General features: G+C 46.1%; 2 protein-coding genes across 2 annotated transcripts; one reads left to right on the forward strand and one right to left on the reverse strand.

Moving 5' to 3' along the window:
* Positions 1-1,154: 1,154 nt before the first annotated feature.
* On the reverse strand, positions 1,155-6,770 carry LOC133904033 (uncharacterized). Its single transcript, XM_062345516.1, has 5 exons — positions 6,766-6,770; positions 6,507-6,528; positions 5,106-5,438; positions 2,554-2,646; positions 1,155-1,620 (listed from the first exon to the last, which is right to left on the reverse strand). Exons 1-5 carry the CDS (start codon positions 6,768-6,770, stop codon positions 1,438-1,440), a joined length of 636 nt encoding a protein of 211 aa, XP_062201500.1. The 3' UTR covers positions 1,155-1,437.
* Positions 6,771-13,718: 6,948 nt separating this feature from the next.
* On the forward strand, positions 13,719-15,059 carry LOC133904034 (uncharacterized). The gene has a single exon (XM_062345517.1). The coding sequence runs from the start codon at positions 13,944-13,946 to the stop codon at positions 15,057-15,059; it is 1,116 nt and encodes a 371-aa protein (XP_062201501.1). The 5' UTR covers positions 13,719-13,943.
* The last annotated feature ends 1,000 nt before the right edge of the window (positions 15,060-16,059 follow it).

Here is a 16,059-nt window from a genome sequence, read left to right on the forward strand (position 1 = left end):
CAAACGTGTATATGTGAATTTTATACCTCTAGCAACAAGAAGAATGACCTCACAAGGTGTTGAAATTTCAGCCCAAAAATCAAAACGAAAATCAAAACCGAAAATCGAAAAACTTGCAAACTTACAAGGGAAACAATAGAGGAAAACTAAAAATAAGTGAATTCAAGCATATGAAAAAATATAAACTTCATTACTTAAAAAGGTCAACCCTATTTTAGAAGCATTACAAAGATTTATCTCTCAAAACTCTCACATGTTACATAGACTAAGCACTTATCCTTCTCTATTTTAAAACCTGAACTCTAAGCTCTCAAATGGGTGGCACAAGTGGGCTCAAATGGCTGGTTCAAACTCTCTAATAGTCCTATCTCTCTATTTATAGGCTTAGAAAATTTAACCCCTAAGTTTTCTAGTTTTTTCCCAAAATACCCATCTATTGTAGTACATTCCTACTTACCACCGAAGATATTTTGATCTATTTTCTTCTCCATTCATTGGACCGTCGCGGCACTTTCATGACTTAGCTTCGCCTCGACGCAAGCTTTGCGATGGTGCCACGTACTCCTCCAGTCCTCCCACGGTTTTAAGATCTAACTGCGAAACTGCATGTACGCTTCTCAAAGCGTGACTCGCCGCCTTGCTTACACCTTAAGCAAGCGCTTCGATGTCAACACGTGTACTCCGTCATGCGATCCTGACTGCCGGTAAGTCTCTCCCGTTCCCGATCCCTCAGACCGTCTTGTCACTTGTACCGGCATCCACTTCGCTTGATTTTGTCAACACGCTGTCTCCATTCACCTTTCATGCTCTGCTTGACCTCCACGTGTTCAGCTAGAATCATACTTGACTCCGTCCGGCCCCCTTGATCATCCAGCACTAAGCACTTTGTTTGGCCCCGATCATCTCGCCGTCGATCGCCAAGTTGCATCCATCACGTGCACACTATGAGACAAGCAAACACATATCTCCAACTCCAATTCTAGTTAATCCATAATCAATATACTCAAATGAAATCACAAATCAATTTAAATCACATCAATGCTCATGCAAAACAGAAGATCATCAAACTAAATAAATACCAATGTCAATCACTCATCACAAGTAAATAAAGACACATTCAACTTGATCCTCAATTTAGCTATGAGCATCTTGACTATGTAGAGACCGAAAGTGTACTCTTGTTAGTTGTATCATATTAATGTGACATTAAGAGTCAATAAAGTTTCACTTATAAAAAAGAGAGAATGACCGCCAATCGGAACAGGATCTGCAGAAGTAAAATGGAAAAAAAGAAGAAATAGTAAAGCTTCCATTTCTTCTGGTTGCTAATAGAGTTAGGAAAAGGGTAGGAGATGCAAAGCTGAAGTGCTGGGATTACGATGAGTTGCTGGTGCCAGAGGAGTCCAGCCAACAGTGAAAGCTATGTACAAATACACACTAGGCAACATGGAGAGACATGGCTCCCATGTTATCCCGTGCAAACCCTGTTCCCCACTTGAGCCCTCCCGTTGCACATGGCCTTGGAACCAAACCAGCTCCCATGGGCCATGGGACCTCCTTCCCATACAGGATAATCATCACCACCTTCCTTCCTTTCTCCGTTGCTTTGTACCTAAACTTCTGTATCCAAACAGTGCTTTATTTAATTTTAAAGTATGGTATTGCGTGGCAATATCTCTACAATAACAAAAGAAATTCGTGAGAAGCTACGCGCCTAGTGCAGTTGGCTAGAGCACGTTGTTACGCCCGCGTCACCGCATTCGAGCCTCACTCGATACCGGTTCTCACCAATTTCATAGTCCAGGTCTTACTATATTACCCTAAAAACAAAATAAATTCACGAGGGCATCCAATCAGAGGCTTTCATGAATTATTGCTTGCACTAACTAGGTTATGAACAGCAAAGGATCTCAGCTAAGGACACAAAAGTTCCAAGCAAATCCATAGGTGCTAAAAATGACATAGAATTGCAAGATCAGGGAATCTTTAATGGGCATCCTGCACCACGTGCAGGACTTTGAGTTCAGCAAGTCCACAGCTGATGTTGAAGATGAATATTCCATACTGGTGGAGTCCCAATTCTTTAGAAAGCAACATGTTTTATCATTTCACTTTGATGCCTATCCTATCTACACCATCTTTCATTCAGGCCAATCTTGGAGGTGTCATTCTATCATTTAGTAGGATATGACAAAAGTATTCGGTTTAGCGGGCCAGGTGATTAATTAGCTAACTCCAAGGTTGGCTTGAGCCCAGAAGGGAATTGAATAATACAGTAAGAACTGCGATAAATAATATTGATGCCATAAAAATATCGCAACCTTACTGTTCACTGATAGGAACGTATGAGCATAAAAAATTCCTGCAACTTTCCAGCCATACGAGTGGGTTGGCCTTTGAGGGGTCGTTTTCACAGGTCATACTTACAGTCGGACAACTTTGATTGTGATAATGTAAATTACAAGCTAGATAAGAAATCATCGAGCTCCCATATAGCCATTAAAGGAAACCTTTTGATCATCACTGCATAGCCCAAAACAGGAAGATTCTCACCAAGTTGGTCCTCATTGATTGATATAGCGGAGTTCTGATAATATGAGCCAAACAGCTGCTCAAACAGAAGATGCCAGTCTTAAGATTCTTCACCTGAAATAATTTGAAAACAAATCAATGAAGTATAAGCTCAGTTCATTAGAACAAATGAAATAGAAAAGAACCATTGTTGTAATGATAGCATCAGATAATAGAGGATAATTTATTATTCGATCATTACATTTATAGGAAAAAACTCATTACATTTTTATTAAAAAAAAAAACTCGACCTAGGGGTAGAGACAATCCGAAGGCACTGCAATAAAGGTCGAGAAAAAGGTTTGGTGTATCATTACATTTATCTGTCTTGACTCTTTACAGGTCTGGTGTACCCTGAGTTTTGCACCAGATGCTTCGCATTTGGAAGCCAAATATTGGAAGCAATGAGCACCATTCTACCATGGAGAACTTACAATTGTCTTTAATGGAATCAGTAGAGATAGCAAGGCTTTTTTTTCTTTTTAATGTATTGACGAGATCACAAGTAAGCACAGGACCTCTAGTCACTCCACTTGCTGGATAAGGATCGAAGTCCAGAAACTATTATACTTGAGTTTCACATAGTCATCCTCCTTATCCTATGTTAGAGATATGTCACATAAAACAATACAGCCCACCCTTCAATCATAGTCAAAAAGGATATCTCTTCAAATAAATTATCATTGCTTCACCTGACATAAGCTGCTTTACAAAAGAAGGAAATAAAACTTACATGTCCTATAGCAATTTGACTACTGACCTAAATAATGTTGGACGAGATATGCTGCAAGCTAGTTATGATGAGTTGATGACCGCAGGAACAGAATAATAAATCACTCACATCAATGTCGTTAATCACCATCTCAGAAAGAGTTCCTAACATTTTGTAGAGTTCATGCAGAGACATGTCATTGTTTTCAATGCTTTGCGTAGATTCGCAAATCAGGGATATTACCCTGAAGAATGATACTGAGTAGCAACTAAATTCTTCTTCCACTGAACCCTTCATAGAACACACACCCCTGCCCACTACTTATTACTTCTGATAAGTTCCTAAGCATATTTTTCTCGTTCCTTAATTGAGGGAAACATTTTATTCAGTTCAGCAGAAAATATGTCCAGAGCGAGATGTACTGAGCGAAAGTTGCAAAACACTAGGACCAAACATGACTTCGACTGCCAAAAGACCATGGAATGGATAACTCATTGACTCAAACTCAAATGCTTACTCCATTAGGGAGGAACAGCATGGCAACACTATGTACTTCACCATTCATCTAAAGGAGCAACATTAAACTGTGTTGACATTTGGACAAAGGTCCTTATAAACTTGAATGAAGAATGGTTTGTGTCTAAACTATAAAACAAATTGAATTAGTACCTTGTTTAATTAATTTTCCACAATCCTTTTTTGAGAAATCCTTCCAGATTAACCACCACATATTGGACGGTATATGCTTGCCCCAGCAGTAAACCAAGGCCCTGCTGTGGGAATACATAAGGAGCTTCCACGGTTACTACAGAAGTTGAGCATCAATACCATGATATTTGGGTCAGATGATGCTGTACCATGGTACTTGCTTGTACTGCTTCTTTTCGTAGCTTTTTTTTAGATGAGACCTATTATCCAATTTGACTGTTCTATACTTTGCGAAATGTTGATACGGGACAACTCATATGGAGCTCACTGCATAATTATCAAAAAGTTTGTTACGACTTTGAACTCTCATGCATATACCGATAACAAAATAATTGCCACAATCGCAAACGAAAAAAATAATTTAGAGACAGAGCTTTCACAATGGCAGGTTATTGTGATACTGTCATCACCAAACAAAAGTTACAACGATGAATAGTTGGACAACTTCAGTTATTTGAGATGGATAGCATTGATGAACTGTTTGAATATAATTGTACAGATATCACAGCATACTAAAAAGTTTCAGCATATCATAGCCAATGTGGCAAAGATAAGCAACTGTTAGCTGGTGATTAGCCCCCAGTCCACGTAAACAAGCAGATAAACAATGTCACATGTACCTCGTTGAGATAAGTTTTCAAGTAACAATATGGTAAGCAGGTGAACAAAGTATCGAGATAAACAAACAGGAAACGATGCATGCTGTTTTCGCACCAACTATGTTTGTATCCATTCTTTAGCTAATATTTTCCTCAGGCCCAGTATGTAAACACAAGTGTCACTTGGCACACTCCCGTTGTACATAACCTGCGGCTTCCCTTAGAAATACACCATGGACGAATCCTACAACCTTCTACCCATAGGCTCAGCCAATAATCATGCTCCAGCAGAACAATTTACTCCTGAACTAATCTGGCTGCAAGGCAGTAAAAATGTAGGGGCAATCAAGAACAAGCACAGGCACAAATAACAGTAACGCCGCCGAGCCCACAACGCAACAAAGCTAGCCAAAGCCATCCATCAATCACAACAAAAAAGGGTGAACCGCATGATGATCCAGAGACAGATGAATTAATCACCTCACAACACACAGCGCAACGCGAGCAGAGAGTACCTGTACCGTCCGTAACGGCGGCGGCTGCCTCGCGCGCCGCTGATAAATGTGGAGACCGGCGGCGTTCCCTCCCTTCCTCCCCGGCCCTCCGAATCGAGCCGAGCGGAAAGGGGTTCGCGAAGTAAGCGGAGCGAGGGGCGCTCGCCGGCGTGCGCGCTGGCCGTGGGTTGGGGATGGCAGTGGCACGTCACGCTGCACCACGAGCCGTTCGTGGGCGTGGAGTGAGGCGGTGGGCTTCCGCGCTAAGGGCCGGCTGGAGCTCAGGTGCTGGTTTGGTTGGTGGGCGTGGTTGTGTTGCGGGCCGGGCGTCGCTAGGCCGAAACGTGATGCGCGCTGGTGGGCGTGTCCAGGTAGCAGGAGGAGAGTTTTTTTATTTTTTATTTTTTCGATTAAAAATTTAAATAAATAGATGCCTCGTGAAAAAAATTACAAAATTAGACGTCTGCAGCCCACTGAGAAAGCTGCAGCTCTCTGAGAGGACGGTTAAACCCCCTTACCGCTCCCGGGAGGACGGGTAGCCTAACCGCCCCCTTAGAGGGCGGCAAGAGGGTGCCCGCCCGAGCCAACCCCTTATCGCCCCGGGGAGGGCGGGTGGCCTAACCGCCCCCTCAGAGGGCGGCAAGGGGGTGCCCGCCTGAGCCAACCCCTTACCGCCCACTAAGAGGGCGGGTACGGTAATATGTTTCAAAATACTTCATGAATGATCAAATACTGAACATTTGAAATCATGAACTGTATGGTTACAACATTGTTAACACTTTTACAAGTAATACAGGGTCTTCACGAATCTATGTGCCTGATTTGGAAAAGATAAAGAACGCACCTAGCCGCCAACAAACTCGTCGGATTTGCAACGATATGGATGAATCCGAGACTGTTCCTAGGGTCAAAAGATGCAATCAGTGTAATGAAACAGGTCACACGTACAAGTATTGTCCTAAAAATGCACCTGTTGTCTAGGTGAATACTACGACGCTTTGTAGTGTGATTGTATTTAGCGTAGCTTGCTGTCTTAAATTGTACTTCGCATTCTAGCATTTGAACCTTCATTTTTAAATACATGTCACAATATATTCATGTTGCATATAGTTGTAAAGTGAATTTACATTCAATGTATATTATTACTGTCTACATCTAGCAATGAATTAATTTACATGTCTTTCAAATGCAGATATGGCGGACCCTGCGACCCCTGAGCTTCTGGACCTCTGGGCAGATCGCTTGGCCCCATACGTCTCAGCATGGGCCCAAACGCTATAGGATGTTGTGGAGAAGGCGCGTCACTTCGACAAGCGGAGCTTCAACGACTACCTACGGTGGTACGTTCCACGTACACGCACACGGGTCACCTACACCCCTCAGTGTGTCTGGCCCCACGTCGCGTCGACTACGGAGGCGTACCTGGTCTATTGGGACGAGGACGCTGCATTGGCGGTATGTTTTACTTACAAGTCAATAATCCATACTCGAGGAACAAAAACTGTACATTTAAATTGTTCTTTTCTTGTTCGTATCCGCATGCCGATATCATTTACGATGTCCATAGGGATGCAGCTGTTACCATGGACCGCCTCAGGCAAGGGGTACACCTCAGTGCGTCAAATGTCGTGGGCTTCGTCAAACAGGTTTTCGACAAGACCGTGCGAGTATTGAAGCTTACCTCATGCCGGTCCACCACAGATGTAGCTGGAGCGCCTCCCAGGTCTAGTGGGGCCCATGTCGAGTCGTCCCGGAGGTTAGATGTGCACCGCCGTTCATCGGTGTTGGCACCCACACGACTCCTTTTACCACGTCATGCAGCCTCGGAGCAAATAGGTACGAATTTTTATTTCGCACGGCGTTGAAATTATTCGTTTCTTACTGGTGCAATGATTATTAAACAAATATTAGGTGTACCTACACAAGCCTTGACGCAACCTCGTAGACCGAGCCCTGTGCGTCCACCCTCAGGTACTGGGCGCCACGTCATCCCCGTATTCAATATATTCAGCAATTCATCTAATGTTGTCCACAGGTTATTTCGGTGATGAGGCCCACCCGTCCTCAGCTGCCCCACACCCTATCCCACCAGCACCGTTCGATCCATACTACGCCATGCCTGCCTGGCCATCTTCTGCTGCACCAGCATACCACGCAAGTACAATTGTGCATTTTTTACTACTAGTTTCATTTTCACATTGTCCATATCGAATATAATTATTTGTTCGTAGGCCCCTCCAACCAATACACATGGACGCCAGCACATCCTTCACAATCCTCGTACCCTAGTCAGGAGGACGAGGCTGGCCCAGACCCCGCGTACGACCTCGTTCGGGACTTTTTCGAGGGCACATGTCGGTGACACAGGAACCAGGAGTCTCCGAGTCCTGAGGCCAGAACAGTAGAGTGCCACGTGACGCCCTCCCTCGGGGGTTATCTCCCGAGGTACGAGAAGACCAAGTTCCGGGAGAGGGTGTTCGGGGCCACAAACAGTGCTCCTCGAGTACCCGTGTTCTCCGATGACCTAAGAAGGCCAAGTACAGGGAAGAGAGTGATCGGGGCTGCGAACAGTGTCCCCCGACGACAAGAAAAGCCAAATTCCAGGAGAGAGTGCTCGGGGTCATGAACAGTGGCCCCCGAGCACTCGGTTCCCCGAGGACTCAAACAGTCAGTTCCGGGAGAGAGTGCTCGGGGCCGTGAACAGTGGCCCCCGAGCACTCGGTTCCCCGAGGATCAAGAAAGGGCATATCCGAGAGAGAGTGCTCGGGGCTGCAAATAGTGGCCCCCGAGAAGTTGGTTCCCCGAGGGCCTGAGAAGTCCTTCACCGGTGGTCCTCACAGATGCCCAGCGGTGAGGTGTCAACTGGTGAGAGGCCCGATGCTGCATTTAAGAGAGTGCATGGCCTGTCACTTCCAACTGCTCCTCCCACGCTTGCTGTCAGTCCCTGCCACGGCCTAGCAGGGAGGCGTGGGGACATTTAATGCACGGGTCCCATCGCGTGTCATCCGGCGCGCCTCGGGATAACGTCGCAGAGCTCGAGGCGCCCCCTGCCGCCCTACTGTGTCAGGCCTGCTCTGACCGGGCGGGCACGCCGGGCTGCTCGGTGGCTGCCCGGTGGGCCCTCCCCGCGGCGTCCGTTGAAAAGCGGCATGATGACGAACAAGACCGGATGGGGGCGCGTTTTTAACCCTCCCCGTCACCTTGCGCACCAGCCCATGATGGTTGCTTTACATTTATGGCGCCTTGGAACTCGCGCCATCCTTTCTGGGCACGCTATCGCCCCGACGAGTATATAAGCGAGGCGGGCTCCCCGGAGAAAGACAGTTTAGTTCGACCGGAGTTGAAGTCGGAGCTGGGTGGAGATCAAGACAACAGAGGACGAACACCGAAGCATAGAAGATAAATCAGCCGAAGAACAAGGAGCACGAAGCTCTAGACTAGACAAATATTCTTGTAACCCAGCAGATACTCTGAGAGACATTCTTAGAGCATTTATAGCGTACACACAGGAGTAGGGTGTTACGCTCAGTGCGGCCCGAACCTGTCTAAAAATCCCTTGAGCATTTACTCCTTCCTGCATCCGATCATTCCACCTCCACCTGCATCTCATTTACTCCCATTTATTCCACCTACGAAGCGGATTCAGAATCATCCCCCTAGCCGAATCTCAAAGGGGGTCCCTTCGGATCCCCGCTTGAGGAGTTCACCCTCCGACATCACACCTGACTACGACGTCCTCCAGCGGTCCCAGGTACCCAGTGCTCCACTTCGAACACAGCCCATGCAGGACGAGACCTAGACACCGGTGCTCCCTACTAGGCCTACCAGACAGGTCGGTCCACCCGACCCCCTCACCTACTCTAGGGGCCACGTGAGAGTCAACCAGCGGCATCGGGACCACGATGGGGGGCACGGCCGACGGCAGCGAGGGAGACAACAGTAGGATTTTACATTTGTTTTTGTAACTTACATATGCATATTCGATTCGCGATATACTCTTACGTATTCAGACGCGTGTAATCTTTATGGTCCACTTAGCATGTCGTAACTGCATTTCTTATTCTAATGTGATGGCATGCTAGTTGCATTTTCTTAATCCGACATGACCACACACTACATTCTATCATCCACCGGTATAGCAATAAATATCAGTCATATCTTTACCGATTTCGCACCCTGTTTTACTAACCGCTCATCTTGTTCTATTTCTTCAGTCCCCTCCACTGCTCTGTGATTTTATTCAATGGCTCGATAATGAGCAAAATGAGGAATAGAAGCAGTGGGTTGACATGAACATGAGGTGGAGAAGGGAAGCTTACGCACATCGGGAGTACGAGCAACAGCAAGAGGAACTTCGCCTAAAGCGGAAGAAAGAAGAGCACATGAGGAAGGAGGCGCACGACCATACTGTGGCTCAGGCTCGGGAGGCTAAGAGGGCAAGGAAGCGGGAGAGAGCCCGCCGTGCTAATGCGGTATGTCCCGATGCCCTCTGAAAGGGAAAATATCCTAGATACACTCAGTAGAGAGTACCTAATGTAATCTGACATACTTCACTTTCTAAGGCATGCTATGATTAGGAGCGACGCACTAATAAGTAGGTCTTAGTGCGAACCGTACATGACACCTTCTTTTCCTCATCGTGTCGTCGTGGTTACAGTCTCATGTAATATTTTTCACCGTATATTTAATATTATGTTTGTCACCGTTCACAACCTCATACCCGCGTAATATGCTACGAGTGCTTCACATATACAATTTGTTCATAAATACTGATTTTTTATTCTCTTACATAACCTACTCCAAATTCTCGCTTCCTAACTATACCGTTTTCACTCCTCTTCAATCTTTTTAATTTCAAATTTTGTAAATTCCCTATTTTAAATTTCGACGAAAAACACAAAATTTTACAATTTTTAACAAAAAAATGTCATTACCACCCCCTTAGAGAGCGGCTAGGCTGCTAACCGCCCTCCCAGGCCCTAGCGCCCCTTGAGAGGGCGATTAGCACCCTTGCCGCCCTCTGAGGGGGCGGTTAGACCACCCGCCCTTCCAGGGGCAATAAGCAAGCCTAACCACCCTCTCAGAGAACTGCAACCCTCTCAGTGTGCTGCAGACGTCTAGTTTTACAAAAAATTTTATGAAAAATCTATTTATTTAATTTTTTAATAAAAAAATATATAAAAAAGCTCGCAGGAGGACCGACGGCTAGTGGGCATTGAATTCAGTCGGCCTGGTTGACAGATGGCCAGGCCCAGGTGGCGAATAAAGCTCAACAGGCAGTCCAGGGAACGATGAACAGAACAGACGAATATTGTCTAAAAAAAAGAGAAAGAACAGATGAATAGGAAAGTACTTCCTATTTCTCTAGTTTTCCCAAAATTTTTGTACTTGGTTCTAACATCTATCAACAGATGCGAAGAGCCTACCCGCAGGCATCTCTGTGATAGACGAACATAACATGATTCAGACGCATTCTTCACAGAGTCATCATCACACAGTTTCCCAAGGATATTATGATATATCATCATCTTGAAAATTAAAGGGTATTAACGTCTGTTTATTTAGGTCTCTGTTTTTTATATTTTTAAAAGTTGCGATTTTAAATTGTTTAAAAAACTATTTTTAAAATAGGCTGTTGATTTTTATAATAATTTTTTAGCTTCTTAGCATGTGGTTTCTTAGAAAAGCGTCTCTCAGCGAGCTTCTCAACTTTAGTTTATTTTTTTAAAAATAGACTTTTGGCTTTTCCAGAAAGTACTTTTTCAGAACTCCGTTTGTTCTCGTTTCTAGCTTCTGGCGGCAGCAGAAGCAGAACCAGAAGCAGGAAACAAACAGGGTATAAAGGGCCTATTTATTTGGACTTCTACTTTTAAGATTTTCTAAAAAGTTGTGTTTTTGTCTTGTCTGAAAAATTATTTTCGGAAATAGGCTGTCTCACTTCTATAATAATTTTTTTCTTCTCCGCGCATAGCTTTTCAGAAAAAATATCTCTCAGCGAGTTTCTTAGCTTTATTTCATTTTCCTCAGAAGCAAACTTTTGGTTTCTCCAGAAACCACTTCTCCAGAATCTTGTTTATTCTAGCTTCTAGCTTTTAGCTTCTAACAACAGTAGAATTTGAATCAGAAGCATAAAACAAACAGGATATAAGATATATCACACCGTTTACACGCTCATTCGAGGAACAGTTGCAGTCAGATTGTTTACACGTTTTTTCTTGGATTAGTTGTCCTATGTAGGTGGTAGCGGCACCTATCTAAGGCTGCGTTTGGATAAACGGTGGTTTGGAGTTTCTGGTTAGCTGAAGAAGCTATTGTCGCTGTTGAATTTTGATTGTTGACTTTTACAATAAACATTTAGCTTCTCAGTACACCTAAAAATTAGTTAGAACCTGCTTTTCAGTTTTTAGTTCATTTTAACCACAACTGTTTCTTCGGACAATCAAAAGGCAGCACAGATCGAAAAAACCACTGTTTAGATAGTTTTTAGCTTTTTTCAAAGAAAAGCTAAAAATAAACTTATCCAAAAAGACCTATGAATTCTAGTACCCAGGTCCCGTTATGTACAGTGTTTGAAGCATAGACCAAACAAAGGTGTTTGCACCATTTGCCAGATGGACCGCTCCTTCGATCTGTTGATCCACAGCAGGAACACACCGGCGTAGGCTTACCAGCATTGCTGTCGTTTCCTGAACTAGGTCAGCATCGGGTATCTTCGGGGCTGTTTGGTTTTTTTTCGCCCCTAACAGGCTAAATTAAATTTTGGCTATAAATAAATTTGGAGCAGTATTAAAATTTAGTAAAAAATGTTTTTTATTTATGATCAAGTTAAAGTTAGGGTAGCAACAAAACTAAAATTAGAAGAGGGCGTTTGGATTATAGCCGTACTAAAATTTATGAAAGCTGTAAGTATATGACAGGTGAGATTCACATCTAATTTATTTATTTTAGCTTCAAAATATAATCAACATGGGTTTTGATTTATAGATTTAATTATAAGAGTATAACAATACAAGCAGATTAGAAATCGGAATTACAGTTTAAGAAATAAAGTTTGTTGAACCTTGCTAAATCTAAAAAGTAGGTATTTATGCTAACCAATGGTCAGTACCACCTCAGCACAGTATGTCAGCCGGCCAAACCAAAATTGGGATCTCCGTTTTTGTCGCCCGAGCCTGAGCCAAAATTTAGTGTCGCGTATGAACTGAGGTGCCAATTTTTTTTTTGAGTGTAGCAAACCAAACGAAGAGTAAAATAGCCGGGCGAGATCAAAATTTGTCTTAGCCTGTTGAGGCCTTAAACCAAACAGGCCTTCTTTATTCGGCGTCGAATAGCTGCGCTTTCAGCCGGTCCACGTCGCCCGTTTTCTTTTTGCCGTCCGATCGACGAATCGTCCGACTGTCGTTCGCTCGCGGGCGGAGTTACGTGGCGGCTCACGATTTTTACCGAGCCTTGCTCGGTGCGGGACGCGCGTCGCCTCAGCGTTCCTAACCCAGCTAGTGCCGTCCACGTGTGGGCTCCCGATTGAAAACGCGGAAAATATCAAATTCAAATTCACCGGCTCCCGCTCTGGCCTCCGCCTGCCTGGACCTGGATCCGCCTCCGGACTCCACCGAAGTGCTGCTGCACCGGCTTCCGAGCACCGCCGTGAGCCCGTGACGTCATACACCGCAGTCGTGCTCGGATTCCACCGAAGAGCGGCAAGCGTCGGCAGACGAGAACCGCCACAACTGCGTGGCTTGCACCCGCGGCTATAGAGAAGAGGAGCCCTCGACGTCTGCACTCTGCCTCTCCGGTGCGACGATGCGCTGTGGTGTGCTCAGTGCCGCGCGAATGGTGCCTGGTGAGAATGGAGCCACCCAGCACAACCCACCACCCCGGCTACGGCCAGCTCACCTAGGTTCTTCACTTGTTGTGAGTTCCTTGTTGAGCGATCAGTAATTAGATTAGGGAAATTGCCACCTAAGTTGTCTAATATAATAGTATAAGGGCAAATTTTCCATTAGATTATTCTTGAGACATCGCCTACAAGGTTAAGTAATCAACCAAACTAAATCAGTATTGATTATTCATCTGTCACACTCTGATTTTCAATTTTAACAAATTTCTAAAAAAATTCAAAACTAGATTATAAGTAAATAATTAGAATAGAAAAAACCTTTTTTTTCTAAATTTCAAATTCAAATTTGAATAAGGTTATAGCGGTTTGAATGTATTCATGCTGAATAATAGGTATTTAGGTTTTAATTTGACCTTTAGTTTTTATTTGGATTTTATTTATTTTATCTATTTTCTGGCAATTCCTAAATAAAGAAAACCTAAACTACCTAACCCTACCCCAGGCCCAGCCCATCCTCTCTCTCTTCTTTTCCCCGAGCCCAGCCCAAGCCAGCCGCAGGCCTCTCCTTCTTTCCCTCTGGGTCGCACCTCGGCCTAGTGGCGCACCGCGCCGTCTCCCTGTCTCCCTCCGCGCGCCACCGCCAGACGGGTCCGTCTCCGACCCGGGGACCTCCGCGCCGCCTGTCGAGTCCGGCTCGGAACCGAATCACGCCGCCGGCCTAGTTTGATCCCCAAGCCGAAACGCCCCTATAAATAGAGGCCGAGACGCCCTATTTTTGGTGCACCCGAAACCCTAGCGCCGGCACCGCCTTTGTCGACCACCCGAGCTCGACGCCGCAGCGAATCCGCCGCGTTTTGTCATCGCCGACCCACTCACAAGCTTCGCCATCATCCGCTGAGCACTCCCGTCCCCTCGCCCTCGCTTCCCGTCCACCGGAGCACCCGTTCGGCCGAGTCCCGAGAGCCGCCGGCGACGAGGTTTGCGCCGATCTCCGGTGAGATCGCCGCCTGACTGAATTTGGCATGTCGAAGCGGCCTTCGTTGGGTAACTGCTCTGGCCGCGCGGCCAAGCGGCCGGCGCAGCAGCGGCAGCAGAAGCATCTCTACCTGGTGGTGGACGACTGGGAGAAGGGGTACAGCATCCACAAGGTTGGTGAGGACGACTTCGACTCGGACGCCGACGCCGGCGTGGACGATCTGCGGCCCGCCAAGTCCCCGGTGGTCCGCATCGAGGCGCACCATCCGTACCCGTGGGCCTTGGCGGCTCACGGCAGCAAGATCTTGGCGATGTACCCCTCCGACTCCAGCCCGGGCATCCCCGTGTTCGACACCGAGACCCTGGGAGTGACAGTATACCCGTATCCGCGGAGCCGCTATGCCATCAGAGCCTATAAACCCGTGTACGCCTCCGTCGGCGACAGGCTCGTGGCGTTTGTTTTCCCCCACCTCGAGGTGCTCGGCCCCGAGCCGCCGCCGCTGCCACCCATCGAGACCGAAATGCCGTGGTCTTGGACCAGCGTCGAACCGGTCGCGCCGTTCGCGTCCTGCCTCGTCAGCAGCTACGCATTGCACCCCGATGGGCGCACAATCTTCATGTCCGTGAAGGGCTGGCAGCCCAACCCCGATCAAACGCTCTCCTTTCGGGGCCAACGGAATAGCACCTTCACCTTGGACACGGAAAGCCTCGAGTGGACCTACCTGGGCGAGTGGCTGCTGCCGTTCAAGGATCGAGCCTACTACGACCGCGAGCTGGACGCCTGGGTCGGCCTCTGCCTCTACAAGGAAGGTGTCGGGCACGTCTGCAGCTGCGACGTCCCACCCGCTGCCGGGTGCGAGACCATGCCCGCCTGGAAGCTCGGCAACGACTTGTTCTTCGACATGAACTCTGAGACGCACGTGGGCGCCACGCTGGTGTATATGGGTGACAGCAGGTTCTGCCTGGTCGAGTGCCGGCATCACAAGGATTACAACTTGTACCCGAGCCTCCGTGTGCTCGCTATGGACTCTTTTGTGCTCAAGTACAGTAAGGAGGGAGACCTGCGAACCGCACATCATCGGGCTTATGCATCCATGTCGTACCACCAGAGCGCTTATGAGTTTGGTCAACCAATATCAAACCCTGTAGCATTCTGGATGTAACAGATAGGTCATGTGATTGTTTGTGGAAAGAAACAAATTGTACAACGGACCCAAAGGAAAGCAGTGATTTCATCTGCACAAAGAGAGGTTGGTAGCTTGCCCGTGAGCAGGATGTTGGAGAGATTGAAGCTAGCAAGAACCGTGAATCAAGTCCAAAGACACAGGCAAAGGGCTCATAATTCATGTGCTGTGCAAATCTAATGTTGCCATACTAATGTGTGCCTGGAGCCACTACGACAATCGTGATTTTAGCGGGCAAGAACGTAGTCTGAGTTCATATAGCTGAAAAGGTGGCATCCAGTTTGTACCCAGGATAGATTGGTTAGGTGTTCTTCAGACAAGATGCCTTGGAGCAGACTGTAAGAAATGTCCAGCTCCTTTAAGTTTCTGAGCTGATTGATAGTGTAAGGTACTGGACCTGATAGTGAATTATGGCTGAGGTCAACTGAGAAGAATTTCTTGAAGGACTCGAGGCACCCAGATAGATTATTACTCTCCAAGTTGATCAGAAATAGCTCCTTCATGCAGCCAGCCATGGCTTTCCCCAAGTTGTTAATATAACCAACAAGATTGTTTTTGGAAAAAAAATCTAGGATCAGCATGTGCACAATCTACCTATGGATAAAGGTCTGTGAAGGCAGTTAAATTTCCCACAGCTTCAGGAATCGACCCATGAAGCTCACGGGAGATCAAGCTAATGTATGACAAAGTCTGTATATCGGTTAACCAATATGGAAAGGTCGAACTTAGGTTGAAATTAATTTCACTAAAAACTGTAAAGTTGGATTAGGATAGAGGATGCATATCAGTGATGGAAGATTGATAGAAGACAAATGAAGCTTCTGAAGGGAAGCAAGCATGTTCAGAAGCCAGTCTAGAGTAGGAGAAAGGTTCCGATAAAGCAGACATAATTTAGTAATGAGTTATGACCCAATCCGTCACTTATGTTGTCTCAGGTCGGAACAGGGTATATAACCGTCACAGATAACATATCATAAGT

This window comes from Phragmites australis, chromosome 21, assembly GCF_958298935.1.
Source record: "Phragmites australis chromosome 21, lpPhrAust1.1, whole genome shotgun sequence".
In the NCBI taxonomy this organism is placed as follows: Eukaryota; Viridiplantae; Streptophyta; class Magnoliopsida; order Poales; family Poaceae; genus Phragmites; species Phragmites australis.